Source organism: Anomaloglossus baeobatrachus, chromosome 9 (genome assembly GCF_048569485.1).
Source record: "Anomaloglossus baeobatrachus isolate aAnoBae1 chromosome 9, aAnoBae1.hap1, whole genome shotgun sequence".
Lineage (NCBI taxonomy): Eukaryota > Metazoa > Chordata > Amphibia > Anura > Aromobatidae > Anomaloglossus > Anomaloglossus baeobatrachus.
Window position 1 is genome coordinate 94,541,264 of NC_134361.1, and position 25,211 is coordinate 94,566,474.

General features: G+C 46.2%; 1 protein-coding gene across 3 annotated transcripts in view; it reads left to right on the forward strand.

The window, feature by feature from the left end:
* Nucleotides 1-25,211, forward strand: part of LAMP2 (lysosomal associated membrane protein 2) — a 91,374-nt gene extending 66,163 nt beyond the window's left edge. The window contains exon 9 of one of the 3 annotated variants that reach the window (XM_075323902.1): nucleotides 20,866-21,139. In XM_075323902.1, coding sequence (XP_075180017.1) covers nucleotides 20,866-21,005 — 140 coding nt within the window. In that variant the 3' untranslated portion in view covers nucleotides 21,006-21,139. Of the gene's footprint in view, nucleotides 1-16,661; nucleotides 19,074-20,865; nucleotides 21,140-23,998 lie in introns of those variants that run through there. The other 2 variants (XM_075323901.1, XM_075323899.1) reach the window with 2 other exon arrangements.

Here is a 25,211-nt window from a genome sequence, read left to right on the forward strand (position 1 = left end):
TGAGCTAAAAAGCATTTTTTCAGTTGGTCTTATACAATATTCTAATTTTCTGAGATGACTTTTGGGTTTTCATTGGCTGTAAGCCGTAATCATAAACATTAACAGAAATAAACACATGAAATAGATCCCTCTGTGTGTAATGACTATATATAATATATAGACATAGATCCCTCTGTGTGTAATGACTCTATATAATGTGTTTCCCTTTTTGTATTGAATTACTGAAATTAACTTTCTAATTTATTGAGATGCACCTGTACATATGGAAATCACAGTGCACGTGCACAGAACCCGTTTTGGACTTCAAAATGTAAAGAGCTGTGGAACGAAAGCGCAAATAGGGTCTTACCCCAATATATGTGGGGTGAGGTAAGGGAGCAATAATACTCACAAGATGGAGTTGTGAAAGTCACAACTACTGTAAACGCATGGAAAACTTGACCAAGGCAGCAGCAACCCAAGCGGCAGATAACTGAGAGGTAGAGAAGGGTTTTCATATGCCGCGCCAATGATCACTGTTCATATGATATGATTAATGTATCTTTATTTTGCACAGGTCTACGCGTTTCAGGAGGCCCAGCTCCCTTCCTCAGGACCGTCGGGCATAAGAAAACATGAAATCTGATATGAAAACCCTTCTCTACCTCTCTCTGCGTTGTGGGCTTCAGGCAGAGCCTGACTGAGCCACAGCTGTCACAGTTTATCTGCGACACAGCTAGAGGTTCCCACAAGTACCTCACCTGTGACCGCAGGTAAACTGACCTCAGTAACCTAACCTCAGGTGAACAGAGTTCACAGACCTGCATCTCCTGGCTGAAAACCGTTTGTTTTTTGTTTTTTTGCCAAGAGATGCAAATTTGATGCTGAAATTTATACACCACATTCCTGCACCAAATCTTCTTTTCTTTGTCGCTCTATTGGGAGACCCAGACAATTGGGTGTATAGGCTATGCCTCCGGAGGCTGCACAAAGTATTACACTTAAAAGTGTTAAGCCCCTCCCCTTCTGCCTATACACCCCCCGTGCTCTCACGGGATACTCAGTTTTTTTTTTTTTGCTTTGTGCGAAGGAGGCAGACCTGCACACATAGCTCCACAGATTAGTCAGCAGCAGCTGCTGACTATTTCGGATGGAAGAAAAGAGGGCCCATATAGGGCCCCCAGCATGCTCCCTTCTCACCCCACTCTTTGTCGGCGGTGTTGTTAAGGTTGAGGTACCCATTGCGGGTACGGAGGCTGGAGCCCACATGCTGTTTTTCCTTCCCCATCCCCCTCTGGGCTCTGGGTGAAGTGGGATCCAGGATCGGTCTCCAGGCACTGAGGCCGTGCTCCATCCACAACTCCTGAGGAGCCTGCTGGATAGGAGCCGGGTATCGATCAGGGACAGGGCCCTGCATCTTTGAGGTACTCTGTGTCCCCGTGGGGACCGCGCACAGCAGCACTCCAGCATTGCTGGGTGTGCTAGTGCACCGGGGACTGCGGCGCTGACCGCCTTTGGTGCCACTATACACTGCAGCGGTGCTGAGTGTATTTGTGTATGGGGACGGCCACGCTGACCGCCGCCGCCATTGTTTTTACTGAGGCGCGGCTGGGACTTGTAGTGCGCTGGGGACTCTGCGCTGGCCGCGCTTTTACGGCGGCCGCGCTTATAACTAGAGTCCCCGGCTTTTTGGGCCTAGTCTCCGTTCTTCCCGCCCTCAGCCCTGCCAGTCAGGGGAAGGGCGGGACGCTGCACAGGACGAGCAGCACTGAGGGCTGGAGCATGCTTTGCATACTCCACCCCCCTCACTGTGCACACTGTGACTCCAACTCCCGCACTTTCTCGGTCACGCCCACGACTCCCTCATCTCCTCAGGACGCCGGCAGCCATTACTGTCAGCTCCTAGGACGCTGCAGAGGGGAGACAAACTCTGGGGGACCCAGGCACGAGTTCAGGGGGCCACACAACCGCTTTCAGCGGGCGGTAAGCAGCACCTGAGGTGCTGATTTCACTGGTGTAGTAGTGTGTTTAGAGTTTATATCTTTGCTATACTTTACACTGTATGGTGCACAGTCAATTTTCTGGTCATATACCCTGTGGTGTGGCTCAAGGGGCAACAAAACACAGGCTTACTGAGCTGCCAGCGCTGCATGTGCAAACCGGCAGGTTCCATTGACCCTCATGGTGGACCCCTGTGGCATTTGTTCTGGCCTCTGCTCAAGGAGTCCCAGGGACAACAACCAAACAGATCCAGGTGACAGGGACGGAGTTTGCAGTTTTTACTGACAGACTTTCTGAGACTATGGCTAAAATACTAGAAGCTGGCAGTCCAGACTGGTATCTCAGACCATGGGCACTGTACAATCACTGCCCTCTATTCCCCTCAGTTGGAACAACAATGTTCCCCCGGGGTGTCTCATAGGTCCCAGGGTGAAGCTCTGACACGGACCGCAGTCCCAGACCGCCTAGGCGAGCTCGCTTAGACACCCCCTCGACCTCTTCACATTGTTCAGGGTCTCAGAGAAATGACTCTCTGTATCAGAAGAGGAGGTGGCTGATCAGGATTCTGATCCTGATGCCGCTCTCTACCTTGATATCCCTGAGGCGGACGCCATAGTGAATGCTCTTATTGCGTCCATAAAAATGATGCTGGATGTTTCTCTCTCAGGTTCATCCAGCAGAAGGGTCACCTTCTCAAGGTCCCCCAAGAGTACAGCGAGTAGGTTTCTGGATCACTCTGACGTCTCGGAGGCAGTCCAGACACGCCGAGTTTGTCCGGATAAGCGTTTCTTCCAGCGCTTTAAGGATACACTTTATCCCTTCCCCCCTGACGTGGTCAGGGCTGGACTCAGTGTCCCAAGGTCGATTCTCCAATCTCTAGACTGGCGGCTAGATCCATAGTGGCAGTTGAAGATGGGGATTCGCTCAGGGATGCCACTGACAGACAGATGGAGCTCTTGTTGAAATCCATCTATGAAGCCATCGGCGCGCCTTTTGCTCCAGCATTCGCAGCCCTATGGGCGCTCCAAGCTATTGCAGCGGGTCAGGCGCAAATTGACGCACTTGCACGTACGTCTGCGCCGCAAGTGGCGTCTGTAACCTCTCAAACTTCGGCATTGCGTCCTACGCTATTAATGCTGTCCTGGTCTCTGCGTGCCGTACGGCGGTTGCAGCCGACAATTCGGTGGCAATATGCAGGGCCTTGTGGCTTCGGGAATGGAAGGCAGACTCAGCTTCCAAAAAAGTGCTTAACCGGTTTGCCATTTTCTGGCGACCGTTTGTTTGGTGAGAGGCTGGATGAAATCAACCAATCCTGGGAAAGGAAACATCCTTACCCCAGACCAAACCAAGATTACCCCAACAGAGAATGGGACAGTCGAGGTTTCGGTCCTTTCCGGGCGCGGGCAGGTCCCAATTCTCCTCGCCCAAACGTCCTCAGAAGGGTCAGAGGAACTCCGATCCATGGCGGTCTAAGGCACGCCCTTAAAAGACCGCCGGAGGTGCCGCCACCAAGTCGGCTTCCTCATGACCTACGGCCCTCACACCCCATCCTCGGTCGGAGACAGGCTCTCCCGCCTTTCAGACATTTCGCTGCCACAGGTTAAGGACCGTTGGGTGAGAGACATTCTGTCTCACGGTCACAGGATAGAGTCAACTCTCGTCCTCCGACTTGATTTTTCAGAACATCCCCGCCTCCCGGGTGAGCCGATGCTCTTCTACAGGCGCTGGGCACTCTGAAGACAGAAGGAGTGGTGATCCCGGTTCCTCTTCAGCAACAGGGTCACGGTTTTTACTCCAACCTGTTTGTGGTCCCAAAGAAGGACGGATCTTTCCGTCCTGTCCTGGACCTAAAACTGCTCCACAAACATGTAAAAGCCAAGCGGTTCAGGATGGAATCCCTCCGCTCCGTCATCGCCTCAATGTCCCAAGGAAATTTCCTTGCATCGATCGATATCAAGGAGGCTTATCTCCACGTACTTATTGCTCCAGAGCATCAGCGCTTCCTGCGCTTCGCCATCGGAGATGAACACCTGAAGTTCGTGGCACTGCCGTTCGGCCTGGCGACAGCCACACAGGTTTTCACCAAGATCATGGCTGCAGTACTTGCGATCCTACACTCTCAGGGTCACTCGGTGATCCCTTACTTAGACGATCTGCTGGTCAAGGCTCCCTCTCAAGAGGCATGCCAGCACAGCCTCACCGCTACTCTGGATACTCTCCAGACTTTCGGGTGGATCATCAATTTTCCAAAGTCAAATCTGACACCGGCCCAATCGCTGACATATCTTGACATGGAGTTGTCATACCCTCTCAGCGATAGTGAAGCTTCCGCTGAACAAACACCGTTCACTACAGACGGGGGTGCAATCTCTAGGTCAGTCACTCCCCTTGAGGCGCCCCACGCACTTCCTCGGGAAGATGGTGGCAGCAATGGGGGCAGTCCCTTTCACGCAGTGTTCATCAGCGTCCTAAAGGGACTCCTACGCAAGGAGACAGGAAACCGACATTCCTCAACAGGAACGTCTCCCTCTCTCAGGCATACCACTTCATTGTCGAGGGGAAATTCCTTCCTTCTCCCATCCTGGGCAGTGGTCACGACGGACGTGAGTAGGTTTCCGTGGGGAGCAATTTTTCTCCACCACAGGGCTCAAGGTACGTGGACTCACCATTGAGTCCTCGCTTCTGATCAATGTTCTGGAGATCAGAGCAGTGTATCTCGTCCTAAAAGCGTTCCAGCAGTGGCTGGAAGGTAAGAAGATCCGAGTTCAGTCGGACAACTCCACAGCGGTGGCTTACAGTCCGGCGGCTTCTGCTGTGGATGGAAGCCACAGCCTCCACCATATCCGCAGTTCACATCCCAGGCGTGGAACACTTGGGGCAGACTTTCTCAGTCGCCAGGGCATGGACGCAGAGCAAGGGTCCCTTCACCAGGACGGGTTTCACGAGATATGTTGCCACTAGGGCATGCCGGACGTCGACCTAATTGCGTTCCGGCACCACAACAAGGTTCCGACGTTCATGGCACAGTCTCAAGATCCCAGAGCTATGGCGACAGACGCCTTCGTTCAACACTGGTCGCAGTTTCAGCTTACTTACGTGCTCCCACCGTTGGCACTGTTGCCCAGAGTGTTACGCAAGATCACGGCAGACTGCCGCGGCTGCTGCCGCGTCATCCACGTCGCTCCAGACTGGCCGAGGAGGTCGTGGTCCCGGATCTGTGGTCGGGGGCACTGCCAGACCGACCAGAATTGCTGTCTCAAGGGCCATTTTTTCCATCTGAATTCTGGGGCCCTCAACCTGGCTGTGTGGCCATTGAGTCCTGGATTCTAGCGTCTTCAGGATTATCTCAAGAAGCCATTGCCACTATGAGACAGGCTAGTAAACAAACGTCCGCCAAGGTCTAACCACAGGACGCGGAAAATATTCCTGTCGTGGTGCTCTGCTCAGGGTTTTTTCTCCCTGGCCATTTGCCTTGCCCCCTTCCCTGTCCTTCCTTCAATTTGGACTGGAAAAGGGTTCGTCGCTCAGCTCCCTTAAGGGACAAGTCTCAGCGCTCTGTGTTTTTTCCAGAAGTGCCTAGCCAGACTTCCACAGGTACGCACGTTCCTGCAGGGGGTTTGTCACATCGTTCCTTTTTACAAGCGGCCGTTACAACCTTCGGATCTGAACAGGATGCTGATGTTCTTCAGAAACCACCATTCGAGCCAATGAGAGATATTTCTCTCTCACGCCTTTCGCAGAAAGTGGTTTTTCTAGTACCAGTCACTTCACTTCGGAGAGTGTCTGAGCTAGCAGCGCTGTCATGCAAGGCCCCTTTCCTGGTTTTCACCAGGACAAGGTGGTTCTGCGTCCGGTTCCGGAATTTCTCCCTAAGGTGGTATCCCCCTTTCATCTCAATCAGGATATCTCCTTACCTTCTTTTTGTCCTCATCCAGTTCACCAATGTGAAAAGGATTTGCACTTGTTAGATCTGGTGAGAGCACTCAGACTCTACATTTCTCGTACGGCGCCTCGGCGCCGCTCGGATGCACTCTTTGTCCTTGTCGCTGGCCAGCGTAAAGGGTCACAGGCTTCCAAATCAACCTTGACTCGGTGGATCAAAGAGCCAATTTTCGAAGCCTACCGTTCGGCTGGGCTTCCGGTTCTCTCAGGGCTGAAGGCCCACTCTACCAGAGCCGTGGACGTGCCCTGGGCTTTGAGGCACCAGGCTACGGCTCAGCAGGTGTGTCAGGCGGCTACCTGGTCGAGCCTGCACACTTTCACGAAACACTATCAGGTTCATACCTATGCTTCGGCGGATGCCAGCATAGGCAGACGTGTCCTTCAGGCGGCGGTTGCCCACCTGTAGGAAGGGGCCGTTTTTTCGGCTCTATTACGAGGTATTATTTTACCCACCCAGGGATTGCTTTTGGACATCCCAATTGTCTGGGTCTCCCAATAGAGCGACAAAGAAGAAGGGAATTTTGTTTACTTACCGTAAATTCCTTTTCTTCTAGCTCTAATTGGGAGACCCAGCACCCGCCCCTGTTTTTTGTGTACACATGTTGTTCATGTTGAATGGTTTCAGTTCTCCGATATTCCTTCGGATTGAATCTACTTTAAACCAGTTTATAATTTTTTCCTCCTTCTTGCTTTTGCACCAAAACTGAGTGTCCCGTGAGAGCATGGGGGGTGTATAGGCAGAAGGGGAGGGGCTTAACACTTTTAAGTGTAATACTTTGTGCAGCCTCCGGAGGCATAGCCTATACACCCAATTGTCTGGGTCTCCCAATTAGAGCTAGAAGAAAAGGAATTTACGGTAAGTAAACAAAATTCCCTTCTTTCTGGTTAAAAAAAAAAATGCCTAATAACTGTTATTCTCCCCAGCCTGAGAATACCAGCCCCCAGCTTTTTTGGCTGGGTATCAAAATTAAGGGGGTGGGACAGCATGCCATTTTTTTATTTTAATTATGTAATTAAAATAAAAAATGTCCATGAGGTCCCTCTCTTGTTTTGAAGCAGAGCCAAGATAAGTGCATGGCTCTCAGGGCTGCAGCCTGTGCTGGGTATCATATGGGGGGGACCCTCCGCCAACTATTTTATTTTTACCCCACTATAGGTGTGTGTGTGTGTGTGTGTGTGTGTGTGTGTGTGTGTGTGTGTGTGTGTGTGTGTGTGTGTGTGTGTGTGTGTGTGTGTGTGTGTGTGTTCAAGCAATCAAACACAGTCACAAAGGGTAGCAGCGTGGTTTGTCTGCAACCTATCAGACATGCCATGACTGCCTGTCGGCAGGGGAAAGCAGTGAATATGCATGAGTGTGATAAGTGGCCCCGGAAGTAGTGTTACAGCTGCGCAGTAGACTCGGTAAGTATAACACTCCTGCTTATCCCTATTTTCTTTTTCCATAAAAAAAAATCCGGATGGCCGATTTCAGATATTTACATGGAGTTCCCGAATTTTGCAGCCTGGGATCGCCCATCACTACTAAGATAAAATTGTTTTCTGCTTCAGCCCAACTTGACGTTAGATGTCCATGTTAGAAGTGAAGTGGCTTCCTAAGATTCTTTACTTTTCATGTTCTTGGGCCTTATTCAGACTTGTTCACGTACACTGTTTTGGCACAAGAAAAATCACTGATGTCTGTAGGAGACCTTACACTGAGTTACCTGTGGAATAAAACGTGTCACAATTTTGCTTAAAGATTCTGTCTCGTATCTATCATATACCTATCTCTGAACTGGTTTAATATATGGGCACACAAGGGTACAGCATAGTCCCTGATATTCCTTCTGGTGCAGTACTGTGTACCCGTAACATGGCCTTGTGCCTGGGCTCTTGCCTAGATCCACAGTGTATGTATAGCCATGAATTATCCCAAACCTCTTGACACCCTTGCTATCGTAATTTGGCAGGATAATATATTTTCTATATATTAGATATTTAAACAAAAATGTTGCCATTGATTCACATACCTTATTTTTGACGCCCCTTTTGCACCTTTCTATTAAACATACAAATGTGACGAGACTTCAGAGAGTCACACCGAGCCCAACCCATTTTTGAAGAGTTCCTGTCTAGTTAAAAAAACAAAAAAAGTTAGTGCCACCAGGTAAGAGGCGCACAACACTGTTCATAGGGTGTGCAAGAATTGGGATGCCTGCAGGAATACATGGAATTCTATAAGAATGTGGTCTCTCGGAATGCACCACCATCAGCCTAATTTTCTAAAAAGCTTGGCCATTAATTTTGCCGTTGGCATAAAATGTATGCCTATTGGTGAATGGTCACTTCTGGCCTTCTTAACAGATGGTATATGTGGCATCTTTAGGTTATAGTGCATATTTAAACGATTAGAATTTGAAGTTTTAGATCCCATATAATCTGTACTTATATCTACCATACCCTCTGAAATTCTGGAAAATTTACAGTTGAAACCAGAAGTTTACATATACTAGCTAGAGAGACACATCTGCATGTTTTTCTCAGTATCTGACATGAAATCAGTATAAACCTTTCCCGTTTTAGGTCAATTAGGAACCAAAATTATTTATATTTCCAAACGCCAGAATAATGAGAGAGAGAGAGAATGTTTTAAGGCATTTTTATTATTTCTGGTTGCAAAGTCAAACGTTTACATTTTCATTAGTATTTGGTACCATTGCCCTTTAAACTGTATAACTTGGGTGAAATGTTTTGGATATCCTTCCACAAGCTTCTCACAATAGTTGGTAGGAATTTGGGGCCATTCCTCCTGAGAAAACTTATGTAACTGTGCCATGTTTGTATGTCATCTTGCTCACACCTGCCTTTTCAGCTTTACCCATACATTTTCCAGGACAACATGACAGCACCACAGGAGTTGCTTCCTCCGCCCTCTACAGGGACAGGAACACAAGTGGTTAAAAACCCCTCCCCTCCCAACCTCTCCAGTGTTTTTCATGTCCCTATACAGGATGGACGTAGGAACTTACTGGGATGTACGGGGTCCAGGTGGATCGAGGGGGGGCTTCGCTCTCTCTCCTTCCGGCCTGTCAAGACGCCCCAGGCCGACACCTCGCTGTCCGGGGTCACTCAGCCACGTCGGTCGAGCTGCAGCTCCCGGCGCCTGCCGCTTCCCTCCGAGGGGAGGGCTCTCGGCCTCCTGCCTCCAGCCACGCAAGACTTCCGGGCACAGCGTGGAGAACGCATGCGCGGACGCCGCACTTCCGGTTTCCGGGTTAGTGCGGCCCCGGGAAATTGGCGCGAATTTCAAAACTGAACTCGGATGGCAGGACTGCGACCTGGCCCCTTCACTCAGGTAATAAAAACATTGTGTTTAGTTAGGCTGCGCTCCAGCACTGCCTGTGATGGCTGAAAAGGAATCAGACACTAAAACCCCTAAGGATGCCCAGGTCTCTGTAAGTGTCAGCCCTTCAGGGTTTCATTGCCCTGTAGCCGGGAGACTTGTCTGAGCCTTGTTCTTTTTTGCAGGGTGGAGGTTCTTCTGTGGGTTCTGGCACCATCCCCAAAAAGAAATGTACCACTAAAGTTAAACGTTGTGCAGTGTGTGATGTTAAACTCCCTGACACCTGTGATAAGTAGCAAAGGAACCACCAATTGGTGTTTCCACAGGGACAATGCTCACAATTAAGGTTAGTGAAAAAGCACCAGTGAGGGATTAATTATAAAACTTAGCTTTATTAATTATAAAACTTAGCTTTTAAAACATGCTTTTAACCAAGCATGGATGAAAATGAAAAGGGCCAAGAAAAAGAGGATTGTGTGGCACCTGCAGGGTCCACACCCCAAATGCTGCAATTTTTTTGCAGCATTTGGGGTGTGGACCCTGCAGGTGCCACACAATCCTCTTTTTCTTGGCCCTTTTCATTTTCATCCATGCTTGGTCCCCTGAGGAGTCACAATCTGTGACGAAACGCGTCGGGAGGCATGTGGGGCATTTTGTATACAAGGTCATGGGCTCAGATGTGGACCGTCCTTGTAAGGACGGGAGTCAAGGGGGTTTAGGGCAAGTTACATCAAGCCCGGATTTCAAGCCCCGCTGTGACCCCTCCTACTAAGAGATTGCTGTTTAAAGCATCGGAAGACCATCTAAATGGGTGAGATCCTTCCTTACTCTTGCTTTACCCATGTGTTGGACATGTGATAAAGGGGTCAAAGCTGTATGTTGTTGTCTCTATGGGATTGCTATATCCAAAAATACATGTATATATGGTAGTGGGACCATTGTCCTTTATCCCTGATACTTTTACCTGCATACTGACAACTTGACCCCATTGATCCCCAACATACAGGGTGGTTACCCCCTGATGGTAATCGTCCAAAGGTACCCTGACGTTGTGTGGGAGTACGGACCTTTGGTTACCCGCAGGGTGATCCTTTATGTATTTTTTTAATATATTGCACAATTTTAACTGAAAAATTAAAAGCTAAGTTTTATAATTAATCCCTGACACCTGTGTTGAAAAGCTCTGCAAGACCTGTATTACGAAACTGATCTCTGAAGAGCAGACTACCCTCCTGTCGGACATGAGGCCCATGATACGGGAGGAGGTTCAGGCTGTCGTTGCAAGTCACGTCCCCCCACCAGAGCCCCCGGCGCCTCCTGCACAAAAACGTCCACGCCATCTGTTAGAGTCCTCAGAGGAAGATGAGATGTCCAGGAACTCCGACTCCCCAGGGGAAGATTAGGTCCTGGGCCCCCTGCCTGAAGAGCGGCGTTACTTATTTTCCGCAGGTGACACGGATGAGTTACTCCGTGCCGTACGGAGAACTATGATGGTGGAGGATACGGAAAAGCCACGGACCATACAGGATGAAATGTTTGGGGGGCTCCGGTCTCAGCGCCACAGGGTCTTTTCCAGTAAATCACCATGTGCGTGCCATGAAAAGACTGCTTGTTCCCAGGGACTTCAAAGCCAGACTGCCGTTTGAACCCGACGACATCAAGGAATGGGAGGATGTTCCCGTGGCAAAAGTCGCACGGAAGACGTCAATTCCGTTTGAGGACTCCTCAGGTCTCCGGGACCCCATGGATAGGAAGGCTGATGGCCTTCTTAAAAAAGCTTGGGAGGCTTCTGCAGCCACCATTAAGGCCAACATTGCCGCTACTTCCGTGGCTCAGTCTATGTCCCGTTGGTTATTGGACCTGGAAACTCAGGTTCGGGATGACGTCCCTAGAGACGCCATCTTGGAATCCCTTCCTATGCTAAAGCTGGCAACAGAATTCATGGCAGATGCTTCCGCTGAGTCTGTGCGTTTTTCTGCCAGGAATGAGGCCCCTACTAATTCTGCCCGCAGGGCCATATGGTTGAAAACCTGGTGTGGTGACAGAGCGTCCAAAAATAAGCTGTGCTCCCTCCCCTTTTCAGGTGCCCGGGTGTTCGGTCCTGCTCTAGGTGAAATTTTAGAAAAGGCTTCCGATAAAAAGGGCAGTTTCCCGGAGGTTAGACCCCCACGTTCCCTTCCCTCCCGGAGGTTTCGGCCCGCTAGGCAGGACTATAAGGTTAGGGGTAAGACGGGCAGGTGGGGTTTCCATAAGGGCGTCTCAGATAGGCAACCCCACTTCGAACCCCGCAGGAAACAGGATAGATCCTGACGCCATTATCGGGGGGATGCTCAGCCAGTTTATGGGCACCTGGCAACAGATAACCTCCAATCCATGGGTCCTTCAAGTGGTGGGGGAAGGTCTACGGATAGAATTTTCAGGAACCCCCCCCAACCAGATTCCTCCTGACGAAACCGCAGTCGCAGTCCCTTGCCAACCGCCTATGGTCGGATGTGGATACCTTACTACACACCGGAGCAGTCCTCTCTGTTCCGATCTCAGAACAGTTCCAGGGCCACTATTCTTCCCTATTCTCTGTTCCCAAACCCTCCGGAGAATTCCGGACGATCATAAATTTGAAGCCCCTCAATCGGTGGGTCCGGTACAAAAGAAATACCTGAGGTTTGCGTTAGAGAGGGATGGAGTAATGTATCATTTCCAGTTCCGGTGCCTTTCATTCGGTCTCTCTTCTGCTCCCCAGGGTGTTCACGAAGATAATGACGGAAGTTGTGGCGCACCTGCGAAGATCCAACGTGTCCATTGTCCCTTACTTGGACGACCTTCTGCTGTTGGCAGATTCCCCAGAGGAGCTCTCCTGGACGATCGCCGCCACCTTGACTCTGCTGACGTCCCTCGGCTGGATCATAAACTATCAGAAGTCCAATCTCAGGGCGGAGACGAGAAAGGTGTTTCTGGGCATTCTTCTGGACTCCGATGCGCAAACATTTTGCCATCTCAAAAAGTAGTCGACATCAGGTCGAAAATCCGGACCTTCGGCCAAAAGAACCAGTGCTCCGTGAGAGAGGCAATGAGCATCCTGGGCATGATGACTTCCTGCATCCAATTTGTTTGCTGGAGTCAATTTCACTCCAGGCCACTCCAAAAGCTGATCCTGTCTTACACTGTGGGGTCCCGCTGGTCCCTCCATTGCAAGATTTCCCTGACCCCTCAGGTCATTCAAGGTCTCAGATGGTGGATGTGCAGGAAAAATCTTCAATTGGGCGTTCTGTGGGACGGTTTGCCCTCCGTCACGGTCACAACCGATGCCAGTCAGACGGGCTGGGGCGCCCATGTGAACTCCCTTTACTTTCAAGGCAGGTGGCCCCTGGAGGTGTCAACCCAGTCGTCCAATTTCAGGGAGCTGCAAGCGGTCTGGCAGGCTCTACAGGCGGCTCCTCCCTTGTTCCACGGTCGCCATGTTCGGGTCCTCTCGGACAATGTTACAGCGGTGGCATTCCTTCGTCATCAGGGGGGCTCTCGCCACCCGCCCCTGCAGGCTCTGGCATCACGGATCTTTCAGTGGGCCGAACGCACGGTTCTCTCCATCTCGGCTATCCATCTCAGGGGTTCGGACAACCATCTTGCGGACTTCCTTAGCAGGCGCACGATCGACCCATCGGAATGGGAGCTGAAGGACAGTGTCTTTCAGGATCTGGTCAAAAGATGGGGTACACCCCAGGTAGATTTGTTCGCGTCCAGGACCAATGCCAAACTACAAATCTTCTTCTCTCTGAATCCCCGGGATGCTCCGGCTGCGATCGACGCCATGGCCCAGCCTTGGTCCATGGGACTGGTGTACGCCTTTCCACCCCTGCCGTTGCTCCCCAGGGTACTCCGGAAGATTCAACAGGACGGCGCCCATGTGATTCTCATAGCCCCGTTTTGGCCCAAACGGAGCTGGTTCTCTTTACTCAGAAACCTGTCAGTTGCAGATCCGGTTCTCCTTCCCCTGATGGACGATCTCCTCAGCCAGGGTCCAGTGCTTCACCCGGGCCTGGCTCAACTTCAGCTGTCGGCCTGGATCTTGTTGGGCGGTTCCTGAGACGGAAAGGCTTGTCGCTTGATGTCATCTCTACACTCCAGGCAAGTCGTAAGCAGATTACCCGGACCATCTACGGGAAAATCTGGAAGAAATTTCTGCAAGGGTCTTACGCCTAGCACTTTGAAGGTCCAAATATCAGCGCTCAGCGTCTTTTTTGACATTCCACTGGCGTCCAATCCCTGGATTGCCTGATTTGTGAAGGGGTTCAGCACCTTCGCCCTACAATTCGGCCCACAGTGCCTCCCTGGGATCTGACCTTGGTGCTCAATGGCCTTTGTGATTCTCCCTTTTGAGCCCTTATCTACCATTTCGATGGAACATTTGTCCTTCAAGACGGTGTTTTTAGTGGCCATCACCACGGCAGAGCGGGCTGTATTTTCAGGTCCTGGATGACAGGATTGTGCTGAAACTTGATCCGACGTTTCGCCCCAAGGTGGTCTCCTCTGCTACCCTAGAACAAGAAGTTTTGCCATCCTTTTGCCACAACTACACGAACCAAGAGGAACAGCGGCTGCATTCCTTGGATGTGAGGCGAACAGTACTGAGCTATTTGGAGGCCACCCGGAACTGGAGATTGGACTCCACCTTATTCCTTCAGTTTAGGGGAAATTATTGAGGCAAATCGGCATCTAAGGCTGTCCTGTCTAGATGGGTTCGGTCCACAATATCCTCAACCTATCAATTGGCGGGTAAGACCCCGCCAGATCACCTTAGAGCCCACTCCACTAGATCACTATCTACCACATGGGTAGAAAGGGCGGGAGCTTCTTTAGGCCAGATTTGCAAAACTGCCATTTGGTCAGGTCACAACACTTTTTGTAGACACTACAGGTTGGATATTCTGTCCTCCCACCAGACCTCGTTCGGTAGGAAGGTGCTCCAGGCAGTAGTCACCCCCCCCCCCCCTAAGAATGAATTAATTTGGTATTCTCCTGTGGTGTTGTCATGTGGTCCTGGAAAATAGGAATTACTACCTACCGGTAATGATGTTTCCAGGATCCATCATGACAGCACCCTTATTTCCCGCCCTTTGTTTCTACTGCGTGTTCATTTACATTGTATGTAGCTCAAGCATGAATAAACGTGGTGTTATACCCATCCTGGTGTGGTACTTGAAAAGCCACTGGAGAGGTTGGGAGGGGGAGGGGTTTTTAACCTCTTGTGTTCCTGTCCCTGTAGAGGGCGGAGGAAGCAACTCCTGTGGTGCTGTCATGATGGATCCTGGAAACATCATTACCGGTAGGTAGTAATTCCTATTTTCAATAGATTTGAGATCAGGGCTTTGTGATGGCCACTCCAAAATATTGACTTTTATCCTTTAAGCCACTTTGTAACCAGTTTGGCAGTATGCTTCTAGTCATTGTCCTTTTGGAAGACCCATTTCCGCCCAAGCTTTAAGTTCCTGGCCGATTTATTGAGATGTTGCTTCAGTATTGCCACATAATCTTCTTTCCTCATGATGCCATCTATTTTGTGAAGTGCACCATCCCTCCTCCAGAAAAACAGCCCCACAGCATGATGCTGCCATCCCTGTGTTTTACAGTTGGGATGGTGTTCTTAGGCTTGAAAGCTTCTCCCTTTTTCCCCAAACGGAACGATGGTCCTTATGGCCAAACAGTTCAATTTTTAGTTTTGTCAGACCACAGGACGTGTCTCCAAAAATTAAGGTCTTTCTTCCTGTGTGCATATGCAAACATTACTCTGGCTTTTTTTATGTTTCTTTTGGAGTAATCGCTTCTTCCTGTAGAGTGGCCTTTCTGACCATGTTGATACAGTACTCTGTTTCACTGTGGCTAATGAGACAATCTTACCAGCTTCCACCAGCATCTTCATAAGTTTTTGTTTTGGTTTTGTTCTTGGGTTGATATGCACATGTCTGACCAAAGCACGTTCATCTCTGGTACACAGAACCAGTCTCCTTCCTGAGCAGTATGATGGCTGGATATTCCCATCTTGTTTGTACTTGTGTACAATTGCTTGTACAAATAAATGAGGTACCTTCAGGAATCTGGAAATTGCACCCAAGGATAAACCAGACTTGTGCAAGTCCACAATTCTCTTCCTGAGAATTTGGCTGATTTCTTTTGACTTTCCCATGATGCTACACAAATAAGCAATGTGTTTCCAGTATGCATTAAAATATATCCACAGGTGTGTGTCTAACTCAGATCTTGCTAATAAAACTATCAGAAGCTTCCAAAGACATGACATCATATGGGCTGTCCCATATTGTTTAAAGGCATAGTACTTAGTGTATGTAAACGTTTGACTTTACAGAAAGTAATTCAAATGCCTTAAACCATTCTCTCTCTCATTATTCTGGCATTTGGCAAATATAAATAATTTTGGTTCCTAATTGACTTAAAACGGGAAAGGTTTATTCTGATTTCATGTCAGATGGTGAGAAAAACATGAATGTGTCTTTTTAGATAGTGTATGTAAAGTTCTGGTTTGAACTGTCGCTACAATCAATAATTTCTGATAAGGCTTTCCTTTTCTCAGCGTAACTAATGCTGGGTTCAGACATAGCAACATCGACAATGAGGTCGCTGTTAAGTCACCATTTTCTGTGACTGCTTAGCGCTGGCTCCCTGCACTCCTAGCTACAGTACACATCGGGTTAATTACCCGATGTGTATTCCAGCTACGTGTGCAGAGCAGGGAGCTGGCACAGGCAGCGTGAGAGCGGCGGACGCTGGTAACGAAGGTAAATATCGGGTAACCAGGGAAAGGTCTTCCCTTGGTTACCCGATGTTTACCTTGGTTACAGCTTACCGCAGCTGCCAGATGCCGGCTCCTTTTCCCTGGTCGCTTAATTTCGTCGCTCTCTCGCTGTCACACACAGCGATGTGTGCGTCTCAGCGGGAGAGCGACAACCAAAAAATGAAGCTGGACATTCAGCAACGAGCGGCGACCTCACAGCAGGGGCCAGCTTGTTGCTGGATGTCACACACAGCAGCAGCGACGTCGTTGTCGCTGTGTGTGACACCACCTTTAGACTCGCTATATCTAGATTAAGTTTTTTTTGTTTTTTTTTCTGTGACTCTACTAGTCCAAGAATATGACTTCTGAATACGTTGATTTGTTTTAGCCTAGATTCTCGCATCTGGATTTCGCTGTTCGTACCGGCCGCAGGTCTTCTGACCCAAATTCTAAGACCTTCATGTTTTTGAGGCTGTGATGTGCAGGTCAGGAGACTTGTTGTAGGTCAATGCAATGGACGGTGACATGTGGATGTGTGAATCCGGCTATGTGATTTGACTTTCATTTATACTTCATTTATTTATTTATTTTTTTTCTTTTTCACCCATTTTAATTTCTTTTTCCCATCTACAGCTTCTGAATGTTTCCTCGACAGCGACTCCATTGTAATTCCAATCATAATTGGTGCTGCTCTTGCAGGCCTGGTTATCATTATTGTCATTGCTTACTTAATTGGTAGAAGAAAAACCTATGCCGGATATCAGACACTATAAATGTCACCTCGCTGCCCTCTGATATTGCACTTTTTGAAGTTTGTGCAATCTGCGACATGTGTCTTTCCCACTATTGACTTTTTTCAAATTGTGACCACTTGCATGTCCTCAGCCGTTGTGGAGCTCCAAGTTCTGTAGCACCGACATTTCCGTTTTGCAGGTTGTTGGCATCCTTTCTCTTTTGTCAAAATGTTGTGCAACTGAAATTCTCATCTAGTGCTGCTAAAATAGAAGGGAAGCCGGTCATTGGTTTTTAGTTCTGACCATGTTGTTCAGTTTTGCAGCTGCTCCTGTTTTTATTCCAAATGTAGACATCTTGTAGGGTAAGGCAGTGACTTTTGGCCATCTTGGTAGTCACAGATGACCACTTTAAGTCTGTTTTTCAAATTTAACAAGCGCAGTATGTATTTTTTCCCCATTAAAACTTGGCCATAAAGTGGACTTAAGAACTACGGTAGTTTGCAGTAAAACCATATGTCTTGAACTTTGTGGCTTTTATTTTTCTTAAAAGTCCTGGTTACTACCTTTTTAAGTTTGCCATTTTAGTAAGGGCATTGACATTTCATCTGATGTCCTAATACAGTATAATGTACCACCGCTCACTGCATCCACAAATAACCCTAGACCTCTACCAGGTATAAGAATATTGGTCCCATAATGATACGGTCTACTGGAATCCAGGTAACGCTCTCATATCCCAGTCAAGGCTCTACAGGCTTGGTTAATGGCAGAGACCCTATTGGAGAAATAATTTTGTTCTCTGCAACCAATCATGTTTTTTCCTGAGCAGTTTAGGAAATAAAAGCCAAGCTCCGATTGGTTAGCCAGCAAACCAAATTTTTTCTATTTGTGATAGCATATAATGCAGATAACATTGATCACAAATTTCGCAGGAGATCGCTATCAGTTTGTGGATTTCACCTCCCTATGTTGAAAGGGGTGAAAATCCACCACGAAAATCGCCTTTCTGCAGAAAATTCTACATTGTATGGATACGATTTATTCGGATCTCCTGCCCATAGCTAGTACTGTAATCCGCAGCATATTTTCTGTGAAGTCCACAGCATTTCCGTTACTTGTTCATTTACCCATACTATGTTTTGGCAAGGCCCTTTGTGTTTTATGGTTAAGTGGCTTTTTGTGTGTTTTTGTTTTTCCTTTGTTTCCTTTTATCTCATAGACTAGCCATTAGCCACCAGTCATTGTGTGAATATGTATACTTACTGAAATCTTTTTGAAATATTTTGGTAAAATCTTTTAGCATACCTCTAAAACCCCCATAGCCTAATCGTGTTAAACTGGCCCAGTGTATTACTGATTTACTCTGACGCTCCTATTTAATAAAGTGATTGTGTACCGAAATCATCTTCTTTAAATGTTTAGTTTTTTTTAAATTGATTTGCAAAAAATCAAATTCTTGTCTCGTAACAGGAGATTTCCAGCTCATGGTGACGGGGAACCTGTCATTAGTACGTGCAGTCAGATCTGTGTACAACGGAGTAGCTGAGTAGAATGATATATAGGTTTGTGGGAAAATATTCAGTAACTTGTATTTTACCCTTTATATCCCTGGTGTTTGTATGCATAAGTCAAGAGGGCGGGCCTACTCTGTGATGGACAGTCATCACTGTAGAACTGTGCAGACAGTTGTTAATCACTGAGTAGCACCTCCCACTGGACTCCTGCACAAACACCAGGGATTTTAATGAATGAAATTGTAAACCTTTCCCACAAAAACATATATCAATGTCCGACGCTCCATCTGGCCTGCAAATAGGATCCCATTTCTAACATGACAGGTTCCCTGTAAATTGACTACCCATCTTATTTACGTTTATCACCTGTCCATAGGTGTTTAAATGTTTTAAATGTTGGTCTCCCTTCTGGAACCTCACTGATCCTGAGAATGGGGTCAATGTATCGGTAGTGTGCGTGGCTTGATCATCGCTCTTCTCTCTCCTGTCTGTCTGACAGATTTTTCTGCCTTTTATAGAAAGTGAAGGGCATGCTTGTCGCTCACATGCACTTACTGCTACATTTACACCTTGTTTTTGATTTAGTGAAATAAGATCTAATCTTTACATTGGTCAACTCAAAAGTATAAACTGACAACTGCAGATTTCTAATGTAATGAAATGTATTTAACGAAAGATAACTGTCCGTGTGCTCCTGTATGTCGTGAAAGTCTTACATGTAAGGTTTTGATCTGGTGAAATTGATTATAAATGATTAAAAACAATTATAACCAAACAATAAAACCGAGTGATGAAAACTGTGGGATTCAAATTATTATTTATTTATTATTATTATTATTATTATTATTATTATTATTATTATTATTATTATTATTATTATTATTATTATTATTATTATTATTATTAATCTGTCCTCTTTACTTATTGGAAATCACCAAATTACAACATATCGATCAATCATAACCACAAGGATATTTTAGAAACATAAATTATTAAATATATAACTGGGATAGGGAAAAAAAAAAAAAACAGGTTTAAATAGAGTTGTTTATCATTAGGTTATTCCATCTTTCCCAAATTTTTTGGTATTTTGGGTATCTATTAAAAGTGGCGAAACTTCTCTCATTATTATGAAGCATTATCGTTTCTTTTCTGTAATAGATGGTATATCTGTCTTTTTCCATTTAGCTTTTGTTTTTGTTTTTTTTTGAGACTATCAAGTTAGGAAGTTGAATAGGTCTTATGGGCTGAAAGACAAAATATAGCCCAAGATCACTGTCAGTAGCAATCACAAGGTGGCTCTCGACAAACTGGAATTTACCGTATTATAAAAATATATGTGCCCGTTGAAAGGGAAGTAGAACATGATACATAGTCATGAACATAGTCACAGTGGCCGCTGCTTGCCACAGTGCTCATGTGACATTGTTGTGAAGGCACTGTTAGAGAAAACTGCAGTGTGCGCACAGCCTAATAATGTATTGTAATGATTGATCACTTATACTTATGATGAATGATTGCTGAGGGTCTGACTGCTGAGACCTCTGTCATCCTGAGACTGGATGGCTCGAAGCCTCCTGTGAGTGCATTCACCACTGCTCTATTAAAGATCTGTAACTAATAAACCGTTAATGGAGCAATGGACGCACATGCTCACCAACGCTTCAACCCCACAAGGGTGGTCTTGTGATCCATGTTTGTTCCACCAATCATTTATGTTTATCATTTATCCTGTCAGTTGCCCCATAAACATGTTGCCGGTGTACAGGATTAGTGATGAGTGTGCACTACCAAGCTCTGCACTCATAACAAGCAGTTGGATACTCAGATGGATGTGACTCGAGTGCCAAGGTATAATGAAAATCAATGGGAAACTCCAGCATTTTTGTCAAAGATTTTCTGGAAAAATGCTCGAGTTCTCCATTGACTTCCAATATACTCGGTGCTTGAGTCATGCCCATCTGAGCATCCAACTGCTCATTGCAAGCCCTGAGCATGGTAGTGTTAGCGCATCACAAGTGATAAACATACATGAACGCTGAGACTCCCATTGATCACAAGAAAGAGGGTTAACTCTGTGATTGAAGTGTTAGTGAGCATGTGTGACCAGCAATGCTCCAAAAGGATCTAGATTTATTTTTTAACCTTCGTCAGGCTGCATAATTTTACGTTAACTGCGACCCCTTATCTCGGAAGGGGGGTGGAGATATTTTATTGAAATTTGTCCAATATATTCTGGACCAAAACTGCAGAGATGTCACGAAATTTCAGCTCTCTACGGCTTTTGAAAAAAAAAAAAAATTTATTGCAATTTTAAAACAGAATAGTTACAATTGTACCTACTCAGCCGGACGAAGGTTAATTAACTCAAAAGCAAAAACTTTGATTGTGACTAGGACTGATCCCTTCTCAGAACCTCCATCAATACCTACAGTGGATTGCGAATCATCTGAAGAGGAGAAATCAGTACAAGGCGGCAGCAGTAACTTGTGCAATTAACATAACACTTTTTTCCCTTAAACCTATTTCATCCCTTCAGCGTATGAATTGTGAGCCATTTTTTTCTTTTGTTTGATGTCCTCCACATAGCGGAAGATTGCTTTGCAGATCAAAACTTCACAGTTCCAATAGTCGTGGGAGCAGCTTTGGGAGTCCTTGTAGTCCTAGTGATGGTGGCTTATTTCATTGGTCTCAGGAATCGGCGCTCTGCTGGATATCAACACTTTTAAGGATTCTAAGATAAAATATTAGTGCTGGAAATACTTTTCACTGTGTGTGTGGGAGTGGGGGGAAAATCCCTTCACAGCTTGCTGTATACTGTAGTATAACCCTTTTCAATAAAGCTCCAGTCACCACAATGTAAGCTCTTGTTTTCTTCTGACTGTATTTCACGCTGTATACCACTTCTATTGGGAATGTATGTATTAATCGTTTTTTTGCATTATGCTATATGAACACTGCTCCAATAAATGTTAGTTTACCATTACACTTGTCTGCACTGCATACATTCTGATTTACTTGCACTACACTATAAACATTGCCACTTTGGAGGGCCTCTGTCTGTTCCCCTGACATGCCTGTTAAAGGGAACCTGCCACCACCATTGAGCTCTTATATACAGTATTCTAGAATGCTGTATATAAGAACCCTGTCTGGTCTGTAGAACGTAAAAAAACCCCTTCTATAATACTCACCTCGGGGCGGTGCGGTCCGATGGGTGTCGCTGCTCTACAGTTCGGCATCTCCTTCCTGCTGTGTGGATGATGTGTCCTATGTCATCCACACTAGCCGGCACGGAGATCCTGCACAGGCACACTTTGATCTGCCCTCCTCAGGGCAAATCAAAGTATTGTAGTCCGCATACACGAGCGGTCTGTAACCTTTCCTCGCGCCTGTGCATTACAGTACTTTGAGCTGCCCTGCTGAGTGCAGATCAAAGTGCGCCTGCACAAGTCCACAATGCCAGCATGTGTGGATGACGTAGGACAAGTCATCCACACTGGGATGGGTAGGAGGAGGATGGTGATCGCCGCAGAGAGTAGGTGCTGAACTGGAGAGCAGCGACACCCATCGGACTGGACTGCCCCCTTGGTGAGTATTATAAAAATGTTTGTTATACACAGCGGCCTGGGCTTTTATATACAGCGTTCCAGAATACTGTATATAAGTTCAGTGGTGGTGACCACCGCCTATAGTTGCCAAATCTGGTGACAGGTTCCCTTTTAATATTTGCATTTTAAGGTTTTTCTTAAAACTGTTTAGTTATCCCTGGAGTTAAATAAGTTTACACTTAGACATGCTCACTGCCCTTTTGGAGCTGTCTCCGCACTCTTAACACTAAGACAGTGAAGGATCTGCATGCAGATGCTGTACTTGGTCGAACTTGAGCCCAACACTGCACGACAGCAAAGCTAAAAAAAATGTAAAAAATATTCTGCAGAGCAGTTTTTAGAGGAAACTCTTTGGTAAAACGAGAAATGCCAATCATATTTGGAAATGTACAGTATATATGCTTATATGTTCCATGATGAAAGAATAAAACTTGCACACAAAGCAACATCTTCCCCCTCTCCACCCAGCTCATGGCAATATTGGCTAATAAAGTATAGGCCAGTCGTGCACCCAAGTGTTGTGTTCTATTCTGATTATTGCGTTCAATGATGTATTGGCAAAAATCACTGCCAGGTAGTAATGTATCACAAATTATTTACCTATTGTGATTAAATCTTGTCTCTACGAGTATATAGAGAAGATGCAAAAGAATCAGTACATCTTTGTATTTCATGAAAGCTCCATTGTAGGGGTAAAACAAAAAACACGTCTAGTGTTCTGCCACCATCTTCATGTCTAACCTAAAATGAACCATCAAGGTAGGGTCTCGTGGTCTCTAAACTGGCGGCTTCTGTAATAGTCGGCCAAGTTGGTCTCTTCTGATGCCGTTGATTGATAACAAAAACACAGACCAACGAATTGAGTAGGTGGTTGGCCGTCCGCAGCATACACAACCTATTTAATATTGTATATGATGAGAATGCCAACACTGTAAGGAATTGTTTTTATGCAATAATTGAGGTCTATGTTCCCTTCTGTAATTTTTTTTTTTTTATTATAGTAAAATAAAAAAAAAATTTCTTCAGTCTAGGTCTTCATTTGTGGGTGGGTTCCCTCATTTTTAATCTTGAGGGTTTTTTTTTTAAATTTTCAGCAAATTCATATAACGGTGTATGTGATTTATGAATTCTGTGCAGAAAAAAAAAGTACCATATATTTCGGATTATAAGATGCGCTTTTCCTCCCAAAAATTTTGGAGCAAAGTGAGGGGTGCGTGTGGGATCTTCGGCGGTTTTACCGGAGCAGTGGGTTGGGCGGTAAGGACTTTAAATAATGCGCCTGGAGGCGCTGCCTCCAGCCTATTGATCTTCCTCCACTGGACTTCAAGAACATGGTGCCTGGAGGTGGCTCTTGCGCAGATGAGATCTTGGCTTGCCATGGAGTCTAGAGCTCAATCTGATTAGACTCCGCTCACTTCTTTGAAGCCCTCACCGTCTGCAGCCCGAATCTAAGCACAGCTGCCTCAGCATGGCAGAACCAGCCTACACCGCAGTAACAGCCTCTCCAACCCGAGTCCAAGCACAGCTGCCCCAGCATGGCAGCGCCAGTCTCCGCTGCAGTCCCAGCACAGCCTCCTCCACCACTGCTACTGCCCCCTCCGGTAAAACACCACCGGATTACAAGACTGACCCAAATTTTTTTTCCCTACCTTTCCTTGGTCTGAATTTGGGGTGCATCTTATCCGGTGTCTTATATAAAACAGAAAATACAGTACTTTAAAATTATAGATATAAATATTTAGTGTTTTGCATGTTATGCAAAATTGTGGACAAAAGTCCAGTGTTTATAAAAATCAATCCGTAGGAGAAAAATGTAACTTTTTAAAGTCAAAATTAATGAATTGGCCGTAAACATTTGGGGAAAACAAAACCGGAATATTGGCAAAGACACGTATATTAAAGATGCAAATGAAATGAATTTAGTGCAAATTAAATACTCCAAAAAGTAGAAAAAAAGCAGGTGTAAATGCAAAAATGAAGTTGGCTCTTTTTTTTATTTTTTAGGGGGCAAAAAATTTACGAAGGGAATATGGACCTCAACTATGTCTGAATACTCGATTTAGTATTTACCTTTATCTGCTTCTCATGTTTTCCTCTCTTTTTCCCAACAGCTGAAGATTGCTTTGCTGACTCTGATCTGAGCTTTCTTATTCCAATCGTAATGGGGGCTGTTCTTGTATTTCTTATAATACTTGTCTTTGTCTCCTACCTAATTGGACGGCAGAAAAGTCGCACGGGCTATCAATCTGTATGATACCAAACACCTTTCTTTCTCCTTTCTATACTTTCAACTAAATAATTTATTCTTGTACAATGCTAACATCTCTATGCATAGGTGATATTAATGCCCTGCTGTAAAAGTTGGTTAACAAAAAAAAGCAAATATAAATTTGGTCTTTGGAATTAGTTTGTGTATGATTTCAGCTCTTTGGTGCATTATTCAGATAAACTGATATTTTTGTACACTGAATCTACGACATGAAACAATCGTCCACCAAGTATATAAAGCTTGTATGGGCAGTCAGTGAGGGCCAGTGGTTTATGCCAGAACTGGATTGGATCTCATCCGAGAAAGAAAACCAACAATAAAACGCTCCGATCGGATAGACCTAGCATAAAAACAGGGTAACACAACACAGGCAAGAAACTATACTGAGTATGTAATTGAAAAAGTTGGGGTGTGGTGTTTTTAGTTTTTTTTTTTTTTTTTGGGGCCAAGCTCAATAAAAATTTCGAATAAGTTCTAGAACAGTGCTTTTTAACTTTTTTATTTTCAGGCGCTAACTAACCTAGCTCCGCTCTCGTAACTTGGCAGATATCTATAAATGTGACCTGTCCCGTTATGGAAGATAGGGGTCAGGTTACCCCTTTACCCATTCCTGACCTGTGACGTACCAGTATGTCATAGGTTAGGTCTATCACTTTGATTTGGGCTCGAGCAGCTAGCCCACAGTTTCCCACACGCGAGCTGATGCCGACGTGTGAAGTTAACAGGGCGTGTGGATCAGAAATCTACCTGCGCCTGTTAACACTAGAAGTCCCAGAGAGGGGTCATTTAACATTTCTACCTTTTAGAATGGGGGGGGAGCTCGAAATTTCTGTGACTTCTAGTGTTAATCAGTTAAATCCCGCTGTCTGTCTCTGACAGCGGGATTTAATGTGCGCCAGCGTGGAGCATGTCATTCCCCATGACCATGGGGTGCTGATGGGTTGTCATGACAGACGGGGGTGACCCTTATCACAAGGACCACCTATCATGACGTAGTGATGTCATTCACACAAGCAATCGGAGTATCGCAACTTCAAGTAGCAAAAAGTGTGGGG